Source organism: Equus przewalskii, chromosome 4 (genome assembly GCF_037783145.1).
Source record: "Equus przewalskii isolate Varuska chromosome 4, EquPr2, whole genome shotgun sequence".
NCBI lineage: Eukaryota > Metazoa > Chordata > Mammalia > Perissodactyla > Equidae > Equus > Equus przewalskii.
Window position 1 is genome coordinate 8,441,490 of NC_091834.1, and position 23,380 is coordinate 8,464,869.

At 42.9% G+C, this 23,380-nt stretch overlaps 2 protein-coding genes and 1 pseudogene across 2 annotated transcripts in view; 1 reads left to right on the forward strand and 2 right to left on the reverse strand.

Annotated features, from left to right (window-relative positions):
- NME8 (NME/NM23 family member 8) overlaps positions 1 to 2,140 on the forward strand; it is a 47,003-nt gene extending 44,863 nt beyond the window's left edge. Inside the window, exon 17 of the mRNA XM_070615422.1 lies at positions 1,806 to 2,140. The gene's annotated coding sequence lies outside the window, so the exon portion shown is untranslated. The remainder of the gene's footprint in view (positions 1 to 1,805) is intronic.
- On the reverse strand, positions 570 to 10,583 carry LOC103552451 (glycine receptor subunit beta pseudogene; annotated as a pseudogene).
- SFRP4 (secreted frizzled related protein 4) lies at positions 10,246 to 20,144 on the reverse strand. Its single transcript, XM_070615423.1, has 6 exons — positions 19,109 to 20,144; positions 17,756 to 17,836; positions 17,594 to 17,659; positions 15,253 to 15,451; positions 12,547 to 12,610; positions 10,246 to 10,786 (listed from the first exon to the last, which is right to left on the reverse strand). Exons 1-6 carry the CDS (start codon positions 19,551 to 19,553, stop codon positions 10,601 to 10,603), a joined length of 1,041 nt encoding a protein of 346 aa, XP_070471524.1. The 5' UTR covers positions 19,554 to 20,144; the 3' UTR covers positions 10,246 to 10,600.
- Positions 20,145 to 23,380: the final 3,236 nt, after the last annotated feature.

Here is a 23,380-nt window from a genome sequence, read left to right on the forward strand (position 1 = left end):
TATGAAAATGAAAAAAATGTCATAGATTGGTATTTATGAATGAGATTGCTCACAATGAAATGGGATTTTATTTTATACAAATGGGAAAGATTTATCATAAATATGTAGACCCATCTATAACATTGAAAAAGAAGCAGCAGAAGGGAAACAACACTCTTGCCTAAAGATCAATTTGCTTTGCAAATTGGAATAACGTTGGAATAATGGGTTTGGCAGGAGGTGGTTTCTTGTTCTCTGTGTGAGATTTCCCAAATCCATTGTTGATTTCATTGTTAATAACAGTCATAATTGGGTAATTCAGTATCTCTTGGTAAGCTTCCAACAACGCTGAAGTCATGAGATCTCAGATCAGACTTAGAAGTACAAACCTTTTTGCATCTGAGCTCTCCAACCAGCAAAGTGCTAATGTACACAGGAGTCCCTGGACCATTCACAGTATTCTTTTGAGCCGCATTTCCACCTTTCCCAGATGCATGCTCAGCCTTAGCAATTCTGTCATTTTCTACTTCAACTTATTTGGGGTTATTCAACAGCACCCACTAGTGAGGCAAACCCAAAGAGAAGACAAGCAACGAGTCATTCATCAAGAGCCTTAGTGTACGATACTTTGGGGAGTTCAGCAGCAAGGGTTGTGCACTCAGAGGCCAAGCTGAGTACTGAGAAGATACCCAGGGGCATTCCGGCAGCACTGGTATCTGGATTGATCCAGAAGGAAAGCCAAGAGAGAACCACAATCAGCAGGGTTGGGGCATAGACACCCATCGTGGAAAACCCTATCTGTCTCCTTAGGGTGAGGATGACTTCTACATGTGTGTAGTAGCCAGTACCTTCATAGTATTTTGTACAGTTACACCATATTCAACATCCTCCTTTTTAATATCAAATTGAGGCAGCACAATTTTTTCTAACTGAGAGGATCCCCTGACTGCCAGACAAATCGTAAATCATCAGTTGTGTAAACAAAGCTCTTAAATTGTGTCTTACAATGTTGTGTGTGCACGGGAAACAAAGTCAAGTTCAAAGGGCGTGAAAGACAATAGATAACCTCACGCTGACGAGGACATCTCCATCCCCCAAAATAAAGAGGATGTTTTCCTGTGTTACATCATAAAAATTGGCACTTTTTTCATTTGGAAAAAACTAATTAAGTTTCCACGGACACTTGTATGTTGTGGGATCCACTGTCAGTGCATCTAAGCCCCGAAAATCTCCAGGGAGCTTCAGCCTGGGATCGTTCCATTTTTGTCTCAGGAAGATGTTAACTCTACAGTCCATTGTTGTCTCTTGAATGGATCCAAAACTGTTAATAAAAAGGTTGGCTATCAACAGGGATGCTTTTGAAATTCGGTCCTATCCTGGGATCATATCTGACCAATAGCTTGTGCAGGATGCTGCTAGTGGCATTGGCAGGTACTCAGGCAAGGTTCTGTACTGGACTGCTGGCTTTAAATCAAAGATTACAGTGAGGTGATTGCTAAGATCCCTTCAACTGAGAATCTGGTTCTGCCTGTAGTGGATGCTGAGGTGCTGCGTCCCCCAGATTGCCCCTTCAGAACTGAGGCTGCTGCCAGGAACGTTCACAAATTAATATTTTTCACCCTGTCACAAGAGTTTGTTCATGAACTTGTTGGTTTGTTCCTCCTTGTTGATTCCTTACTTGCAGAATCGGACAGTATGTAGGTAAAGAAAAGCTCTGTGATTAAACCACGTTAGGAATTTGTGTGCAAGATGGCAACTAATAACTGCTTTAAAATTAGCATATAGCCCTGTCTGTACCTTACCAAGTGTTGTCTTTCTTTTCCTAGAACTTTGAGAAGATAATACGTAGAAGATCGCATCATCACATAACTATGTGGCACTGCTCCCTGGGAGGGATAATAAGAACGATATTCTCTGGAGGAAAACTCAATGTTACCTCAAGTTAAAAATTCACCTCAACCACGTGAAAAACACGTGGCTATGCATAATAATAGTAATAGAAAAATGTAACCCCCGCCATAATCTTTATGTTTAGTTTTACCCTGTCTTTCAGAGGATTTAAGGTGGCTTATTTAAATGCACACAAGATTCAACAAAATATTTGGGGAGGAATGTGGAATATGGGAAAGAAGAGAGTAGAATAAATTTAATGAAGCCAGAAGTGAAGTTATAGGCAAAATGCATGCTTCAAGGCCCTAATGTATGTTTACAGGTTGGCCAAAATTTTGACTCTAAGCATTCCAGCAGGAAAGGCCTGAATGCTGATTGTTGCACGGCACATGTCTGTGCAGCTTGCTCCCCTGTACCTGATCTCAGGCGTCCATGCCCTCTAGGTCTGTGTGGCCATGGCCCACCCCTGCCCACCTGACCATCTGCCTGGGACAAGTGGGTGCCCCTGATGTGGAGGCTGGAAAGGTTGTTAGAGCCAGATCCTATATGGCCCTACTGCCCTTATGAAATGTGAGGCTTCTCTCCAGATCTCTGCTTTTTCATCTGCTCTCTCTGCACTGGGCAAGGGGGGTAGCTATGGTCTCTGCCAACCCAAACTGCCATCTCTGCTCTCCTCCAGGCTGCTACGCTGTGGTGGAGCCATCCAAGCTCCAAGACTGATAAGACAGAGGTTAATTCTCTGGGACCCCTTTCAGGGGAGGTGGGGCACTGGACACGCACAGCAGCCGCTTCCCTCCCCTAGGAGAAGCCAAGAGGCAAGGGATCTCTTTCTGACTGTACAGTGCTATGCTGGAGGCAGGGACTCTAGGCAGAGGATGTCCTGAATCTCCCTACCAGCTTTGGTGCATCTCGTTTCATAGTCAGCTAGAGTACAGGAGCCTTTCGCTTAGTTTCTGCATTTCTCACAAAGGGAATTTGTCCATGAATTCTTGCTGAGTTGGTGAGTTTGTAGGAGGAAAGATGGTCCAAGGCGTCCTACTCTGCCATCTTGCTGACGTCACTTATTGATCGTTTGGTAACACATTACTCACCTCAAAACTCAGATGTTCTAACATTCTGTTTGAGAAACACACCTGTGGATATTCATCTGAATTGTTACACTATACAAAATCTAGTTACGTGTGAATGATCAGTAAGGATATTTCTCAATTTTTCTTCAGAATGCATTTCTTTAAAAAAATTAGTGTAAATCAATTATTGGCTTTCTTTGAACCGTGTAGAGAAATAAGTATAGTAAAAATATTCACTTCCTCACTTCCTTCACACTCCACACTCTCTCAAATTCCATTATCTGCTGCTTTACATGCCTGATAGCATGGGTATTCCTTACATGATTGTGTTAAGTGGCTCACTGTTATGAACTCAGAAATGGTCCAGAACTTCAAAAACGTTAAAACAACACTCTCTTAAAGTTAATAATGCATTTTACCAGTAGATGGCATGCTTCACTCAGTTGTCTATAGATGTGTACATCTGAACAAAGATTTTATAAGCAAGACATAGAGAAAGGCTTTTTCTTTTGGATTATAGAGTTAGATGGAGGTAAGTAGTCAGAAATCTAATAATCAACGTCCAAAGAGATCCATTCAATTAAACCTTAGTTTGCGTTGGTCTTGAGGGGACTGACTTCAGTGGGGAGGACACAGCAGCACAGGCAGGCATAAAGGGGCTAGGGTTGGCAGTCCTTGGAAATATCTTCTTGCCCCTGGGGAGAAAGGTTAGAAAAGTCTAGAGCATTGTCAAGGCTCCAGCTAAGTGGGCTGATTTTGAATCTCAGCTGGACTCTAGGCAGAAAACGCATGTCCTGGGCCATTGTGAATGAGGCAATTGAGGACTGCCAAATCGGTGGGCACAGCGTGGAGCTCTGGGCTGAGATTTGTAGGCATGATGAGGAGCACAGGATGGGGGGTATGAGTCTGAATACAGAGAGTGGCTAGGAAGGGAGGCAATGGTAAGCCTGTGAGGGACGTGTCTCTATCCCAACAGCCAAAGAGAGCTGGGGCTGAGGTCTGTGTCTTCATGAATTCCACTACACGGAACAGCCACTACCGTGTAGGACTGCCTCAGTCATGCACCTTGGTCCTGAAGCCAGAGTTTCTTTGATTGCCCTGCTTAACCCCTCTAGCCCCCTTCCAAAATGAGACGCGAAGCATTCCTGATTGGCTTCTAATACTTTCCAGCATCCCCTACCTTAGTCCTGTTCCTTGTAAGCAGCTGCCCTGCAGAAAATGGACAGATTTCCCAAAATATGCTATACTCTATTTGATGGCCCCTTTCCTGGACCCTTTGGTGCCCTTTCCTTCCACTGAAGTGGGTCCGCTGGTCCTGATGCTTGCCTGGTCCGTCTGCACGCGCTCATCCCTTGGAGCTACTCTGGATGACCTCCAGAGCCACATTTTTATGCCTTCAATAAAGGGAGAAAGTTGACTAAGCAACTGTCCATGTGATTTTCGGCTGCCGAAACATTTCAGCGACATAATGAAAATTTGAAATTATTACAAGACTAAAAATGTTAATGAATTTTAAAAACCTATGTCTTTGATTTAACAACAGCATTTTAGATAGACCTCAACACCATGATGGAATTTTATTCATAAAACCATTTTTTGCTTAACCTCAGTTTTCTACGCCTCATTTTATTATTTGTATGATTATAATTTGTGAGATTTGGGATCAGCCCTCTGGGTAGGAGTCTTCTCTGTTAGCTAAGTTTAATTGCTAATATAGCATGCTCTTTTCAAAGTGTATCACTAATGGAATGCAAACTTGCCAGTATAAAGTGGTTCTCATCTAGATTTTATAGCTACATATTAGGATTATCTAATTATAAAACTAATCTCATGCAAATATCGCAGCTAAATATATTAGACTTATGCTGTCTGATCCTGTAAAGGCAAAATTACACATCATGGACTTTATTGCTGCCATTAATTACCTCTTAAAAAACGTTTCCTTACATTCTAGTAGAAAGAGACCTCTCTTAGGTAGACGAGTAAATACCGTAAGATCTGTAGTTGTAGTCAGCACATTTTGTCGCTTGACACCACCACTTTATAGATTGTGCTGAAAAAGTCATGGTAAAATGTCAATATTCTTATAATTGTCAGACTGTGATGGCCATGAAGGCGTGAGTCACAGCCTAACTACAGACACCATAATTGACCGGGTATCCAGACACGAGGGTGTGAAATTCACTGCTACCTTTGCACCACGACAGGGCTGCCCATGGGCTGCTCCCAGTTGATGGTTGAGTGTGCCCAGATACTAAGGCAGAGCTGTCCCTGGGAGACAAGGGACTACTTGATGGTTGGCGTGGCTGAGGTGTCCCCATAGCCTTGTCAAACTTTCCTTAGACATTGAAGCAGTCTGAAATGCGTCCACCCATCCTTCCTTGCCTCTTCCCTCTTTCTGACAGCTCTCCCAGCCCTGTTCAGCCCCCTGCCCGTTCTCTCTCACAGGTGAAAATCCTTCCACATTGAATTTAATCCCATTTGGCACCTGCTTCTCTGAGGACCCAGACTAACACAGACATAATCAATGAAGTAGTTTTCATGTTTGCACATCTGCATGGCTTAAAACCATGCTACGTTCCATCTCTCTCTCTGATACTAGTAGTATTTTCTAATTATAAAAGTAACACATGTCCATTAGACAGAATACAGAAGGGCATTTATGCCTTGCACTCTGCACTCTTTTGTGTTCCTTTTTTTTTTTCTGGTCCTGAGAACTCAATAACAGTGGTAAATCATTTGTGTCACAAAAGCCTGCCCTACTCTGGCAGGTGGAACCACATTTAAAACTCATTCTCACAAGTTATGGGCAAAATAAACTCTGATGCATCCATGCTATGCAGCTGTGGAGAATGAAAATGCAGTTGTATTTCTTTACATGGAAAGATGTTTATGCTACGTTATTAAATTCATATGCCCAAACAGAAAGTTTGGAAGAATTCACACCAAAATGCTAATTTTGACATTTTGGGTGCTTTTGTTTTCATTTTTTCTTTTTTGTTTATCTCTGCTGTTTGAATAATAAAAAAGGGGGATATTTCATTGCCATTTTAGGGTGAAGCATCTCCTTTGGGGTACTTATGTTAAGGGAGATACTCTATCCCAGGTGCTCCATTGAGCTGGAGAACCTGACATTGCTTGCTATCAGTTGTCACAAAGCTGACAAGTGACTAAAATTTTTGGTTGGCATGCCAGTCACTAGATGTATCTCTCAGGGTAAGATGCTTCCCAGAAAGTGTTTTCCTGGGCCGGCCTGGTGGTGTATTGGTTAAGTTTGCACGTTCCGCTTCCACGGCCAGGGTTTGCCGGTTCGGATCCTGGGTGCGGATCTACATACTGCTTGTCGAGCCATGCTGTGGCAGGTGTCCCACATAAAAGTAGAGGGAGATGGGCACGGATGTTAGCTCAGGATGTTAGCAAAAAAGAGGAGGATTGGAAGCAGATGTTAGCTCAGGGCTAATCTTCCTCAAAAAAAAAAAGTGTTTCCCCACTAGGAAAACACTAGAAAATATGGTCAGTACTAGCTTTATCAGACTACAGTCAGTAGCAGAAATTTGTTCTCCTATTGCTCTTTCTATGGTGATAAATGAGTGTTCTCTCTAATAGAGCAGTTTTGTGTTCCTGAACAATCAGTGCACTTTAGCCTGGTATGCTAAAAGTGAGTAGCTCTGGGGGACCTGTTGTTTCTACAACTATATGTGAGACATCAGCCAAGCCTGCATGCAGGCTTTCTCCAGCATGCTAGATTATGACTTCTGAGGTCCTATTCAGGTTTTTCATTCTGTGATTCCAAATAACCATTTCTGCTTTTTGAATTGGTGACAGCAGCAGATAGAGATTTGTGGTAAAAATGTGCCCTTCTTTTTTCTTCGGGGACTTGTTCTGCCAAACAGAAGGCCCCTCGAGCCAGCTCAAGTAAAGGCGCTTTACTGTAAGTTTGCAATAGACGATGTTATAAGCACCCAAGGCTAGAAACCAAAAGTCTGGTCCAACTGCATTGGTTTCAAACTGGAAAGTAAGAAATTAAGGATATTTATCTAAGTTCTCATGCATCTTGAAAGAAGCCTGGACAGAGAGAAAATCAATTGGCATTTCTGCTACATCCAAATTCTTTGGTTTCTCTAGCTAATCAGTTATATTATTAAATTTGATTCACCAAAAAAAACTGAGGAGTTTGCATAGGCTTTCCCCAGAAATCAAAAAATCTGCCTATCATGTATCTATCTATTATCTGTCTATCTATTAACTATCTCTCTATCATCTAGTATCTATCTATCTATTATCTTTCTATCTATCTATCTATCTATCTATTTATCTATCTATCTATCAACCTTATCCCCGTCGAGATACTCAATCATTCATTCCCCAGGTGCCTGGAATATTGGAGTGTTAAGAAAGTTGTCAGCGATGGCTCACAGATGGAGAGAGGAGCTTCGCCCAAGATGACATCCAGTTCCCAGCTGAAATTTATAAAAACCACGGGAGGGAGGAAACAATCCTAGTGAGGAGTTGGAAAGTCAGCACTTTGACACATCTGTGGTCCAAGCATTCCAGAGGATAACTGACAATATGATCAAGAACTTGCTTTGCTGAGCATACTTGGGCCAGCAATGCTACTTAAATGAACACATCCCAAAGAACTGATTAAGGATGTGCACAGATATTAGCTACCAAGATGTTTATTCAGTTACTCAGTATGTTCAGTTAAGAAACAACCTAATACCTAGTAACATAAGGGTTTGTTGAGTAATGCATATCATGGAGTACAACACAGCAGTTATAAATGAGGTGGCATCAGCTTTATTGACATGAGAACCAATCCCAGTAAAGGGCCAAGTGAAGAAGGCGTGTTATGAAACTATGTATAATGGGTTCCTAGTTCTATTTTTATCAAATCATTATATAAATGCATAGGAAATACCTGAAAAATTATCTACCAAAATACTAGCACTGATTGCCTCTGCATAGTGGTGAGTGGGATTAGGTAGGATTTTAATTGTATTTTTTTTATTTTTATTTTTGGTGAGGAAGATTGGCCCTGAGCTAACATCTGTTGCCAATCTCCCTCTTTTTGCTTGAGGAAGATTGTCCCTGAGCTAACATCTGTGCCAATCTTCCTCTATTTTGTATGTGGGACATTGCCACAGTGTGGCTTGATGGGCAGTGTGTAGGTCTGTGCCCGGGATCTGAACCCGCAAACCCTGGGCCACCAAAGCGGAGCACGTGCACTTAACCACTATGCCACTTGGCTGGCGCCAATTGTATTATTTTTTACTTTATGCATTTTTGAATGCTTTATAGAAAAGACACATTTACTGTATTGAAAGACCAACAAAATTCTTAAAAAAAAATAAATGCCTCCAGTTGTCCTCAATTATAAAACGTGTTGATAAACATATTGCAAAATGTTATTTTTTCTGATTAAAGTAACCCAACTTTCAAATAATTCCCATTTCAGAGATAGAACCTTAGCTTTCCTTTCCATATATTTATGTTTATTTCCTCTCATGTATTCAGATGCAGAAAATATTTAAGAAAAATAAATTTTTGGCTCTCACACAAAGGCCACTTCCCTACTTGGTATATATAACTCAGTGTGGGCTGACGTTCATTTTCAACTTTTTTGTAATAAATAACAAGGCAGCGGCATAGCTAATCTTTTATCAATTAATCAAACTGATAAATGTGCCTAATTAAGTTTTTGCATAACATTCAGTATATGATTTCAGTTAAATAGTCCAAGTAAACAGTGTTTAAATGTGTAGGCATCTCCAAATTCTTATGGCATTGTGTTGCACTTAAAAAAAAGGTTTTACATAAGTGTTTTTTCTCCTTTTCCACGGAGAGTTCCATTTCTAACTCCCTTCCTGCAAAGAATTCCTACTATGCTGAGGAGGTAAGCTAGCCTACCTGGGCCTTTTAATGGCCTTTCCAAAGTTTCTTTAGTTTGGATACTATGCTTAACACCTGTCTGGCTTTCCTTAAGAGCCAAAGAGGTTGGCTGCTGCACAGCAGAAATGCACCCCGCGTGTTTTATTGATATCCCTGTGTGGGTCCATCTATTGGGTTCCTTTAGCTCTACTGCCCTGGGGTAGCAATGCAGACAAAGTTACACTTTCAGAAGGAGATGGGACCCTGTGCCGGCATTCCCATAACCCTCTGTCTCCACTCTCCCCTGGCTTACCCACACCCTCACTTCTGTGTCTCAATGGCTGCAGAGATGAAATGAAATTATTTGTTAATTATCTTGTGTGAATGCAATAGGTAACTTACCCTTTCTCCGAGAAGCAGGGACAATGGTAAATTTAGAAGAGAAATTACTCTTAAGCTTTCAGATTGTTCCTCCACATCTTTGAATAGTGGGTGGACCAGTGACCGTAATCACCATTTCCAGGCGCAGACCTGGTGTGTGGCAGTGGTGATTGGATCCTGGCCCTCCGGCCTCAGCCCACGGCACCCTTGCAAGCACCAGCAATCAGCAGACAGAAAATTCTCTCAGGTTTGGCATCAAGACACTAGGATGTCCTGGGACGTAAGATGAGTACCGCACCCACAGGTGTAAAAGACTTGGGAGTTGACTAACCGCTACCCGAGTCATAAAGGAGAAACAATATCTGTTTCTGGTCCTACTTCAAGGGTACTGATGAGAAGCACGGTGGTTGTACAATCAGAGCATCTCCACTAAGCGCAGTCACCAGAAAACAAGTGTCCAGGTGCTGCGTGTCTGCCATTCCCTTTTCTATATTTATCATTGCTCTTGTTTTAGTTTTCCGAGTTTTCTAGCTAAAAACAGAGTAGAAAGTCTTCTTTATAAAAAAAACTCATTACAATTTTCCATATCCTACTTTTCTAGATTGTTCAAAAATGCCCTTTCGTTACAAAAATTCTCCTGTAAACAGTAAACACGTAAAGATCTTTTATTCTTTTTTTTGAGGAAGATTAGCCCTGAGCTAACATCCGCCACCAATCCTCCTCTTTTTGCTGAGAACTGGCCCTGAGCTAACACCTGTTCCCATCTTCCTCTACTTTATATGTGGGACGCCTGCCACAGCATGGCTTGATAAGTGGTGTAGGTCTGCGCCTGGGATCCGAACCAGTGAACCCCAGGCCGCTGAAGGGGTGCATGTGAACTTAACCACTGCACCACCCAGCCGGCCCCTACACATAAAGATCTTTTGAACATTCATTCTTCTTGCTCTCCTCCTTAGAAGCACTGTATTTTCGATCACATTTTAAAATATCACTAACATTCTAACAACCGAAGTCAAACTGAAGCAAAACATATTGTCCAAAAAAAAGCTAGGTGTTTTGTTTGTAATATGGCATTTATTTTACAATGCACATATTAGGTCAAACGGTACAAGAGAAGCACGTTTTCCCCACGTGGAGATCTCGGAGAGGATGCTCACAGGCTACTCTGAATGCGAGAAGCTTCCCCACCAGCTTTCATATACCTTCCCCACCAAAGGACATACTGACCACTATGGCTTGTGGCGGCTTAAAAAGAAAAACTGAAGCATATCATTAAGGAAAGTGCTGCAAGATGTGTCTACGGAGGGTACCGCAGTCGTTAAGGCAGGGGCGTGTGGCCTTCCGCAGGCTGTCTGGGCACTGCCTGGCCTCATCCTGAGAGGAAGTCCCCATTTTGGAAAGCAGTTAGCTCACACTTTTTTCTGGTTGGTTCTCTTTTGGGCACTCCTAGCTTTAATGTTCTTCTTGGCGCTGGCTGGCTTGGGAGCAGGCTGCTTTCCCTTCGGTTTGGGGGGATTACTACGACTGGTGCGCCCGGCTGTTCGCTTCTTGTCCTGGATTGTTCTCTGCTGTTCCTGAAGCCTCTCTTCCCACTGCTGGGAGGCAATTTGTAAACATGTAAATACATCTCACCCCTTTATGCTGTTAAACTAATATCCGAATTAATGCCGTTCTTTCACTGTAATATGTCAATCACGACAACAACAATTATAATAGCTACCCTACCTTGTTGAGCACTTATCATGAACCAGATGGTTTGGAAAGTGCTCAATAATATATGATGAAGTCTTGACATGCATTCATTTCATTGAAACTCACAATAGCCCTTCGAGGTGGACACCCTTGTCATGACCAGGAAACAAGCACACCCAGGTTATTTGCAGAAGGTCATACAGCTGGTGACTGTCAGAGCTGGGATTCAAATTCACCAGAGCTGTTCTAGAATCCCAGCCCCGAACCGTGCAAATTTTCCCACAGGCCCTACAATGCAACGTGCCCACACAGTAATGCCTTCTAACAAAGGCTCTGACACGGCGAAAAGCAGAAATTTACCCAGCCTCACTAGGAATCAGGGGTCTCTTACCACACTTATGAGTTCACCTAATTGTCTTACACCCAGAGGAAGACAGAAGCCCCACCCACATGTAGTCATCCTCAATCAAGGGTTAGCTACCCAGAAGTAAGGAGAAATGAGTCATTCTGGATAGTCAAGTTCCCTTCATAGAAAAGGAGTTGCTTTCTAAATAGCTGCAGGTAAGAGAAAAAGGTAAATATGAGTCTGCTTGAATAGACAGTGCTTTTTATTATAACACGTGTCCCGACTTGGTTAGAGTATAGTTCAGTCAGCAAAACGTCTGAGCATGACCACAGGCCAGGAGTGGTTCTAGGCAACAGAAATACAGTGAAACGAAAAACACTGTCCCCATCCTCCTAGGGCACCATTTTAGTCTGTTCAATAATCAGCTCATTACTGTATGTTGCTATCACATGGTGATACTTTTGTATTCTTCTGTTGGAGCATTTGCTGCCAGAGTGAATGGCCCAAACAGCTGTGACTGTTGAAAGCTTCCTTTCCTCTCCACAGTCTCAGGTCCTCGTCGTGGACTTGCTGTCTACACTGATGCTTCTAATCTACTGCAGTCTTGGGAACCAGATAACCAATCCTGCTAGAATCTCCTGTCCAGTAAGACTAAGCATGCTCCCGAGCAGCTCATGAGTTTCCAGCCCAGATGTAGCAGTAGTGCTTGGTTCTTTTATTCAGAAATGCACTGACGAAGAGAGGCTGTGTTGAAACTACCTTCTCCATAAGTCAGGATTAATACGCCCTCTCCCCTTGCTCGGGAATTCTTACTCATGCAAACTAAGAGGACACAGGCAACAGCAGTGCCTTCTGGAAACCTGAAAACACAAATTCTCCTGAATAATTCTAACCATATTTTCAGGAGAGGGGATGCTTTAAAAATTTCAAACCAATGATCTGATTTATTTAGTTCTGGTATGATTTCACATCTTTGGGCAAAAAATTATTCTAACTCCTTTAATTGAATTACCAATATTTCTATGATGTTACCACTAAAATCATGGTTTTGGCTACAAAATAATTGCCTTTTGTATATGATTTATTTTGACAAAGGCCTTAAATTATTTTAAAAACAGGGAAAGATTCTGCTTTGTATAGTGATAGGGTGAGTTAGAATAGCTACACTCTTAACTGCCTACTCAAAGACAAATTCTGCTGTCACTGCTGGCACCTATGATAGCTTGGACGTGAAAGAATGTGAAGAATTCCCAAATTATATAAAATTTCTTTACATGTACTTAAGTCCATCTTCATAGTATTGTTAATTATACTTACTATGGATCTTTTACTAAGTTGATCTCTCCATTTTTCAACTAAACAATTTTCAAGAAGCATCATCCTGAAAAAAAGGAATTTATCTTAATAAGCAACTTCTGATTATGAAAGCCAAAAGCTGAAAAATACAAAGAATTGTAGAAAACAAAATTCTTCAATAACCCTTAACCCCACAAGCAACCATTTCTATTTTATTGGCATTTCCTTTCATTCTTCCTTGTACTTATATACACATATTTAGATCACATTGTATATTCAGGTCATACTACACATTTCCTTTTATCATTGTATTATATGCATTTTCTTATATAATTAGAATAACTTAAAAACATAACTTTAATATCACATAATATTACAACTATGGATATCCGTAATATATTTAACAATTTCTCTACTGTTGAACTTCCCTCTTTTGCTTAGCTATCATCACCTGTGTTGCACTGAATAGCCTTGTGTATATACTGGTGTGCACTGGCTTATTATTTCCTTAAGACAGAGTTCTGAAAGTAGACTTACTGAGTCAAAGAGTATACTTTTTTTATGGTTTTCAATGCACAGTGCCAAATTGTTTTCAAAATAGTTGAACTTTCATTCAATTCACTAACATTAAGAGGAGGTAAAAATGGAGGTTAAAGTTTGGCACGCTCTGCTTTGGCAGCCTGGGTTCACTTCCCAGGTGCAGAACCACACCACTCGTCTGTCAGTAGCCATGCTGTGGTGGTGGCTCACGTAGAAGAACTAGAAGGACCTACAACTAGAATATACAACTATGTGCTCTGCCAAAAAAAAAGAGGTAAAAGTGGGATCTTCTTTTTATTTGGATAGGAGAATTAAGGAAGTGAATATTTTAATGTTTAATTACTGTCTGTATCTCTTCTCCTGGAACTTGTCTGTATGGATTTATTTACACACATTTCTATAGTGTAGTCTTGATGTTTAAAATATTAATTTATATGAACTCTTCATAGAGTAAGATTACTATTGTTTTGTCATACCCGTTGCAAGTTTTCTGTTTCTCTCTGTTTATATGTGATTTTTATGTACGTGATATTATGTCAACAAATACGTGTACTGACATTTTCCTTTGTGATTTCTGACATTATTTTTATGTTTACAAAGTGTTTTGCCATTCAGATATCACATGTTTATTTACCTAAGTTTATCCTCTTTGATTAGGTTTTAAAAATATTTCTCTCTTTAATTCATTTGAAATTTATTTTACGGTACAGTATAAAGTGCAAACATGTTCTATTTTCCCAAATAAAGTATTTGCAACACTTACTAAATAATAATTTAATTTCCTACTGATTTGCCATATTTCCTTCATAATATAAGCTCTTTTATGCGTTAGAATCTGTTTTGAGACTTTTCCTCTGGTTTAGTTTAGCTACCTGTCGACTCTTGCACCACATGGTTTGAACGAGTGTAGCATGACACCAGTTTTGCATGTTTCATTAGGCAAATTTACTCTCATCCTACTTATTTTCACAATCTCCTTTTCACGCCCTTACCAGTTTATTCTTCCAAATGATCATTAGCATCATTTGTGAAGACAGGAATCCTAATCATCCAAAAAATTTCTCCTGGATTTTGATGAGAATTACATTAAATCCATAAAGTAACTTGGGAAATATGACAGGAAAGCTGTTATTTAATTCACTTATAATCCATTTATCTGTCCAAGTAGAATTTAATGACTAGCCACATGGTACCTCCCCAGAACTGCATCTTCTACTGTAGTGGATACAAGTGCCATGCAAGAGAGGAGCCCAGAGATATCCATTCAACATCCACTCATGCGGCTGCTCTAGAGACACGAGCTATAAGTGGAATAAGAACCGTAAAGCCAAGAACACAGGCGGTCGACACGGTATGAGGAGGGTACCAAGGACCGAGTGAGCACAGAATAAGAAAGAATTCAAGAGACGGCAGTTCCAAAGGTGGGTTTTTGTTTTCTGTTTTTGTGTTTTGGAGAAATAGAGTCTTGAGCTGTATCTAGAAGAAACAGATGAGCATTAATGGCAGAGAATCAAAGGGAAGAACTGTTATATAAAAATGAGTTATTTTGCTGGAGAAGAGTATTACAGCAAGTTAGGAGGCTCATCCTGGAACCTATGCTGAAGTGTTTGATTTTTATATTATAAGGAATGTACTGATATATAAAAAGATGCCAAGGAAAGAGATGTGGGGAGACACCCACTCCTAGCTAGTGATCTGAGTATGTACGTGTGTGAGTGTGCGTGTGCCTACATGTGTGTGTAATACTCTAGCAAACAAATATTGCAAACTAAGAGTATATAAGGAAACTCTGTGGAACTGTAGGTCCACACTCAAATGGCTGTCTTTACTTGATCTCTAAGTTATTAAAGAGACCTTAAAAAAAATTCAGTATTTGCCACACTAAGATTGATTTGAATGATTTGAAAAGAACTGGTTTCACTCAAAGTAATTTATCTGCCTATAAGCTTTTGAAATCATTTAATGAATTCTGAAATTGACTTTTAAAGATTCCATCCAAATGCTCATACTTCTACTTTTCCCTAATTCTGTGAAGTATTGATATTTAGGATACATGATACTCCAACGGAGGCATCTATTAAAACTGCTTTTTAAAAAGCTAGTGCTGTCTTTTTTTAACCATGACTGCTGAATGGGATTCACGTTTTCGTAAGCTGTAGGCAGTTTCCTCTGCCCCTCCGTGCCTACCGTGAGCGCCACTCGTAACACATGATGAGAACGTCTTGATGGGGCAGGATGTGAGGACACTGGCAGGAAGAATTCGTAATGAGCGGGACTTGAGTACGAGGGATCGGGGAAGAAGACTTGAAGATCTCTTTCACATCCACCACTGTTGTTACTTCATTGCAGCCACTCCTCTGCACGGCTTTTATTTTGGCATGAATGACTGCAATTTAAAAATCGATACAAGTGTTGTTGAAGCCTTTGGAGAAAAATAAGGATGGTGTATTCGTGCCAACTCCTGAGCCTCTCTTAAAGAATCACTCCTGTAATTATGGTCATGTCCAAGCTGCCCAAAGGCAGAAAAAAGCCCACACAATCATACGCTAAATGTAAGGCCTCCCATATTGTCAACATTGTCTTGAAAGTTCTGAATCGGGCTGCAAGATGTAAAAGCGAATTGACAAGCGGGCTTAGTCTGGGTTCTGCCTTGGGGTGGGTGACTGCTCCTCACTGGGCCATAAATAGGGTTTGAACAGAGGAACCTTCTCAGCCTTTGATGTTGTTAGTGCCTACGGGCCAATTCTGACTCCTAGGGACCCTGTGTACAGCAGAGCGGAACCCTGCCTGGCGTTTTGCACCATCCTCTTATCTTCCGGCCCTGTATCAGACAGTGTTCTGCTGCTATTCATAGGGTTTTCCTGGCCATAGGGTTCTCAGCCTTAAAATTCTATAATTCTAAAATTAGCTTTTTGTTGTCATTGCCAAAAACATATTAGGAAATTTAGTTACATAGAATGTCAATAAAAATTTCATAGAAACAAATATTTGTTTAGATTCTGCTTTGTGAGGATTTGAAGTGAGAATCATATATTCTCAGATTCAGAAGCCACCTTAAAGTCTGTATGGTTCAACCACCCATCTGATGTTTGAACTTCCGCTGTGCTGTTCCAGAGGAAGTTAATAGAGTCGTAACATTTTCGAACTGGAAGGAGTCTGTGAAGATCACTGTTCTCAATCCTTTAATTTCCCAGACTGTCAAAGTGAGGTCTGTGGCGAGGAGAGGTAGAACAGTTATTACAGATGGCTGCTAATGTCAGTGTGCCTGGTCACGTTTTAAATTCTGGCTTTTTTGGTCCCTTGCTATTACTGCCTGCTGTGGAGTTGTAATCAGCCTAGTATGGACCTGCTTGGATTCCATCCTAGGAAGCCGGTTACAAAGGAGCCAAAGGATTTAAATAGAAAATGTTTTCATCATCAAAGTCAGTACGAGGCAATGATGCCCCAGGGGACAGCATGACAGTGAAGCTCAGATTAGTAACTAAGACTGGATAATGTCAGATGAGGGATGGAGTAGATCAGATTACGACAATATCCACATAGAACAGGCTTTCAAAAAACAACCACCAAAAGCTAGTAGAAAAGATAGTGTATTTGTTTTTTTTGGTTGAATTACCCACATTGGCTATGTACAATTCGCAAATCTGAAAACCTAAATTAGAGGCTATTTTTTCAGACTTTTATATTGCCATGATCTTCCTCCTTTCATGATCTTTCCTTCCTTCCTCCTTTTATATATTGTGGAATATATAATATAAATGTTCTTAAGATATAAAATTTCAGTTTGAAATATGGAAAACTAAGTCAGCCAATAAAATGAACATTTTTCCCCAAAGAGTTTCTATTTCAGCAGAAATAATTTAAGAAATGCAAAGAAACATAAAATAGCCCAAATAGACAATTTAAAAGATGGTGTTTTTAATTAAATTTACTTCCAAAGGATGACAGTATAATCCAATTTATTTAAAATATTCAAAATAGCGTGATTGACTTGTTCTTTGAAAGAAGTGCTGACTTGTTCTTTCAAATAAGAAAGAAGAGGGCATTTACGCTATGACAATCCTTGCAGCAAGAGGTTCTTGTGAGTAACATATTCCCACAATTTCTTTAATATGTTAAATATCTGTAGTTAGTTATAAGTAAAAAGATACACTGCAGTTCTTAATCCCTGGGCCTCTGGGCCTCAGATAATCCACTTCCTGGATCACTCGCCCATCCTTCCCACAGCAATGAAATCTTAGGAAGAGAACAGTGAGGTATGCTCTCCTGGCTGAGCCGCACCTCTCACCAAGACAAGGAAATGATGTTAACCTTATAATCTCATCCACATCACTGTTGTCCCTTGGGTAATTTACTTTGTTTTCACTTGATTTACCCAGAAGAGCAAGAAGTTTTACAGTTGTTATTGTGCCATCCAGAACCCACTAATTAACTAGAAAAATCACCAGCCCTCTTTACTTTGTGACTAGCAGACCTGGCTTTGTAAGGTGCCAAGTCCCCAAGTGAATCATGTCATCAGATAACTTACCATAACTGTAGTTTTTGCTCAGATAATTGGCCAGAGTTGGCTTCACCTTTTTGCACTTGCACCGGTCTAAAGAAGATAAAAGAGCGACAAAAAGTTGGAAAAGGGTTCAGAAATCACTCCAGGGAGAAGAAAGAGAGGGAAACTTGAGGATAAAGAACTCACCTGGGCTTAGGCGTTTACAGTCAACATCAAGAGGCCTCTCCTGTACCATCATGTCTGGTGTGATGTCTATCCACTTAACGTCTGAAACACACATAGGGCCACATGGATGGGGTCAGTCATTAGGTCTGTTCACCTTGCTGGAATAAGGAACCACCTGGAGACATAAACTAACACAGCATCACAGAAAATAATACTCAAGAGTAGAAATGGTGTGTGATCGCCGACTGCTCCTTTCGTATAGACATCCTGGGCTTAGGAAAGAAGACTTGGGGCGAGCCTGCCTATCCAGCAGGAACCGATGTGAACGCACATCCATTTCACCTGGCTGATACGCACAGCCAACCTGGAGAGAGTACCTCACTCCCTCCCAAATCCATTTTAAAACGTTGATTTTCCAAGTTAGTTTACACTAATCAAAACAACCAGAACATTTCGGAATCCCCACCTCACATTTTGCAGTGCAGAAACACAGCTCCATAACCCCAAACCAGCATAACCCTCTATCATTTACATAATTTAAGCAATAAATATATTTTTTTCTCAAACTCCGAATTAGAGAGGAGTTTCTATTTCTCCCTTCACTTTAGCTCTCCTCTTTCACGTTTTGGGCATTGGTCTGAGGTATAGCTTCATAAACTAGACTAAAGCAACACCATAATCTCTTAAATGTGCAGCAACTTGAGTCAAGGATAAAAGAATGCAAAAACATTCTTAGGCTTCATTTCAAGCAGTGGAGTTAAACCTGCTCCTTCTTCCCAGAAAAGCAGCAAAATGACCAAAGAGAAAAAAAGGAATCGGAAGCGGAGATCCAGTTAACTACGATGCCACGGATGGTGGCTCCTGGTCAGACAGTGAAACAGACATCACAGTTTTCCAGGGTGACTCGATTTACAAACTGCACTCCTGGTGGGGAGTCATGACTCCTACTGCTGTTTCAAAAAGAGCTTTCAAGAGCTAACACTAAATGGAGACTTCCTGTGGGATTGTTTTAAGGATTAAATGATGCATGTAAAGGGCTTAATGCTGGCTCAGACCCTGGAAAACCCTATATACTTGTTTACTGCTAATGCTGCTATCATTATTATTACTGTAAAGGAAGATGTCCCCAATGGCTCCTTTTATAAGCACCCCCCACCCCCACCCCTTTATGGGACACTTTTCTTCAGCTCCCTATACAGAAGCCAGACTTTTCCAGAAGTCACCAGCCCCTCCCACCTCCTCCAACCCTTAGAAGTGGGATAGGAGGCTGACCGACCACCCGCTGGCTGCTGTAGGTGTGGCCGCTGGGTTCTCACAAGGGAGCGACAGCCAAGGGTGCCTCCTCAGCCCCCTCGGTCCTTCCTTGGGCCTTACCCTCCGGGAGGTCAGTGACTATGGCCTCGGGCGAGATGCACACGCCTCGGTCATAGACAGGCAGCTCCTCGCAGGCCAGGCTCTCGGGCCAGCTGTGGTTGTACATCTTCATGAGCGGCTCGCAGTCGTCGCGCGCGCGCTGGCACACCGACTTGCAGGGCTTGATGGGGTCGTGCAGGAACTCCAGGGTGCAGATGGGCGCGTACATGGCGCAGAGGAAGAAGCGCAGCACCGCGCTGCAGTTCACGTCCACCAGCTCCTCGTACTGCTCGATGGCCAGGATGGCGTTCTCCTGCGTGCTGTGGTGCAGGTGGTTGGGCATCCGCGTGATGTTCCAGGGCATGTGCCGGCACATGGGGATGCGCACCGCCTCGCAGGGCGCGCCGCGCACGCCCAGCGCCAGGCGCAGCCACAGGCACAGCGCGGTCAGGATGGAGAGGAGCATGGCCCTGCCGTCCCGCGCCGCGACCACGACAGGCAGAAAGGGCCCTTCTCTTGCCGCCCCCCCTAGTCTGTCGCTCTCTCCTCTCCGAGCAGGCAGTCCTTCAGGGCACAGGAGAGGCTGTCTCCCCAAACTCCCGTCGGCAGCGATGTGGGGCCGCGGGGGCCGGCCGGGGATATCCGCCGTCCGGCGTACAGAGCTCGAGCAGCGCCAGCCCTCGGTCTCCCGGGCGCAAAGCCGCCCTGGCAGTTCCAGTGCTGGACCCGGCAGCTCCGAGCGCAGCCAGCCACGGCCATTGCAGGACCCTATTTATCCCGACACCTCCCCTGACGTGGGCTCCAAACGCTCCCTTGCCAACTGCAGGCGCGGCGCGGGCTCCCCCTCGGCCGCCCCACCCCCAGCCCTCACTTTGCAGAAGCGGTGACATCATCTCCTCCGGGCCACAGCCCAGGGCTGGGATCCTGCATTCCACCAAAGTCCCTCCTTTTTAGTCTGGCCAGTCCTTTTTCTTCGGATCAAGAAAAAGAGCCTCTGGCAGTCGTTTTGGACACCGGATCCAAGGGAGACTTTCAAGAGAGAGCAAGACGCTCTTTTGACGCTGAACTTTGCACCTTCTGCCTTATAGGTTCCCCCAGTAGAGAGATGGAAGGGAGCGGGAACTTCTGCTGCCCTTTAATTCTGAAACACACTTGCTTTCCCCAGTAGGGGGCATGAGAAGGGGGTGAGTGGTGAGACTATTGGGTGAGGCGGAGGGGAGGCGGGATGGGCGAGGGGTGGTGATGGTGGTGCGGTAACTGTTGAAAATGTATGGACACGTTACGTAAACAAACACCACCCCCGCTCCCCCCCGCCCTGCACTTAGTTGTAGGGAGTTTGTTACTGTTGTGGCTAGTAGACATTAGTTTGGGCTCAGGTTTTTCCAAAATGGCATTTGGTCTGTACCTGCTCCAGGAAGAGAACTGCAATAGCATCTTCTAGTTTGGGAAATGTCTTCCATCAACCGACATTCCCCCTTCCTTCAACTCCCTATTCCTCTCTCCAATATGAATGAAACCAGGAGAAAACAAAGAAAACTTTGGACACCACAGTCTGAAAGATTTTATCCCCTTCATGCCAAGTGATTTCCAACCCAGCAGCCTAAAATCTTGGTTTTTCATGTGTTTGGAAACTTATTTAAATTGAGTAAGAAGCTGTCTACCATGGAAAGCAACTATGTATGTTTTGTTTTTTCTTTTATCTCATTTTTATTAGGAAGAAATAGTAAAACCCACTGCTGGCTCAGCCATCCACAGAAAAGGGAGATTTTATTGTTGCGACTGTACATCAATCTTCAGGCAGTAAGATTTCTGGTATATGATATTTTCTTAGGGCATTAGAATATGAAAACATGTTCTCTGAATGCTAATCTTTAAAAACATAGTTTCTGGAAATCTGAACTTAAGGCAGACAGGTTTTTTTCTCTAAAGCTTAGACCCACAAAGTTAATTTAGTTTTGACTCTGATCAGGACTGAGAATTGAAACAGCCCAAGGAGCAAAAAGCCCAGTTGATACTTATGCTGGGCTGGGCACGGTGCTACGTGCTGTACAGGTATCATCTTATTTTTTTTTTTTATAATGAATCAAACATGGTAAGTTAAAAGGATAACTGAGACAAATACATTTCAAGATTTACCTAAGGAGTTCAGTTCTATTTAGGGCAAGCCCAGGGCATCCAGATGCAGTCAGGTCAACCTAGAGAGCTATTCCAGTTTTCCACAGGAAAGATCTCAAGTTCCAAAGGTGCCAAGCCAGGCTAATGAAATATCAAGCAAAGAGGATAACCCAGATGACATCTCAAGCCGTTTCCAGCAGTAAAATCCAATGGGTCTAAACCTCTGGCTAAGTGGAAAATATTTTCAGCCTGAATTCCTACAAGGGAAAAAAATACAGTTTTGAGGCACAGCTGAATTCCCTACCCCTCTCCTGAGAGTTGTTTGAAGACAGCCGACGTGGAGAGGGCTCAGACTGCTGCAGCCAGTGGAACCTGCTGCATTTGTTTAACTGGGAAGTACCATGTCACAACATTTCAGGTACTCTGATGTCCTCAGATGGCATGTCCTTTAAGAAAGGGGGAGGAGAAGTTAAGAGTCCTTCTCCGTAAAGCTCTTTACTTACCCCAGTAGGTCCATTGGCTGTCTGTCCCTAACGTTTCTACTGAGGGATTCATCAGGAGATTCTGTCAACCAGCGTCCCTCTTCCTGCTCGGCTTTTGCACTCAATCCATTACCCTGTGCTCAACATTGACTTGCCAAAAGCTCACGTAACTGAGGAAGTTCCCCTGGTCAGTGGCTTCTCTCTGATGGTTCCCTTTCAGTTTCTTCAAGGGCCTGCTTCTCTGCCCATCCTTTAAACTTCTGGAGTTCTCCAGTGCTCCGTCCTCAGTCCTCTTCTCGCTCTCCACACTCCCCACTGCTCCAGGTTTTCTCACCCTCAGCACTATTGACATTGATCATTCTTCATTGGGTGGGGGTGCTGTCCTGTGCATTGTGGGAAGTTTAGTAGCATCCCTGGCCTCCTCCCACTAGATGCCAGTGACAGCTTGCCTTCCACCCCATTGTGATAATCAAAGGTGTCTCCAGATATTGCCAGCTGTCTCCTGGGGGGCAAAATCACCCCACGTGGAGAAGCACTGTTCTACTCTTTGGCTTAAGTTACCACCTAGATGCCAATGGCTTCCAAACCCAGACCCTTAGCCCTGCTGGTTTCTGGAAGGGTTTGTCCAACTGTCCCCTGGGTATTTCCACCTGCATATCCCATGGTCATCTCAAAGTGAACTAATCCTAAACTGATTTATCTTCTTTCCTCACTCAGGACTGACCTCCCAGTGACCCAAACCAGAAACCTTTCCCTCCGAGTCAAAATCCTTCCCAACTCTGTTCCACCCTCTCCACACCTACCACCACCACCTTAGCTCAGATAATCAGTGTCTCTTGTCTGGATTAGGCAAACATCTTCCTCCTCCTTCTCCCTGCCTTCCGCCTTGCCCTACCCATTCTCCACACCGACACCTGAGAGAGCTTCCTAGGGCATGTACCTGCTGACGCCCCTCCCTAACTTTACATTTATCCATGGCTCCCACCGCCCTTGGTATTAAGAGCAAATCCTTAAAATGGCTTTCAAGGCCCTGAGTGACCTGGCTCCAGATGACCCTTTGCCTCCTACTTGAACTCCACTCTACACTCCTTTCCTCTTGTCCTCGTGTCCTTCACCCGGGAATGTTCTCTCCCGCTTTCCCCTGGCTCGCTCTTCCTCAGCCTTGCAAAGCAGATCAAATGAAAAGAAGCTATAAACTTGGAAAACAAGGGTCTTTGAAAAAAAAAAAAAAGGCCTTCTTTTTTCTTGATTCCATATTATAGGTCCTAACATTATAAAAACATAAACCCAGTTAACTTCGTCTTTGGAGATACTAAACTCTGAGACACAAACTCTAGGCTTGCGGTATTGTCAGATGATGGGTGAGAGGAGTACTCTCACTGCCAGTGTGGCCTTGAGGCGATGCCCCTGAGTCCTATACCCAAGGAGAAGGGCCTATCCCCCAGTGCCCTAGGCTCTATGCTGGGAGCAGGGCCTGGGAAATGGCCATGATGAATGACTCGTATCATTTCTTCAGGAAGGCACTGTTCTTTCCGTTTTTAATTGGAGGAAGAAGGTGGCATTTTGACATAGGGGCAAGGTCTGTGGGCACAGCAAGGGCAGCGCCACTGCTTTCCCACTCTCGAACTTGAATTTGTCCCCCAGTGTGTGGTTACCTGCTGAACACTCCGGTTAATAGAGACACACGTCCCTTCTC

What these genes read in the sequence shown, in the direction of transcription:
- SFRP4 (XM_070615423.1), bottom strand. Translation starts at nt 19,553, where the DNA reads ATGCTCCTCTCCATCCTGACCGCGCTGTGCCTGTGGCTGCGCCTGGCG. An exon ending in GAGCAAAAACTACAGTTATG is followed by an intron (nt 15,452 to 17,593) that starts GTAAGTTATCTG and finishes TTTAAATTGCAG; the next exon opens with TCATTCATGCCAAAATAAAA. An exon ending in TGTTACGAGTGGCGCTCACG is followed by an intron (nt 12,611 to 15,252) that starts GTAGGCACGGAG and finishes CCTTTTTTTCAG; the next exon opens with GATGATGCTTCTTGAAAATT.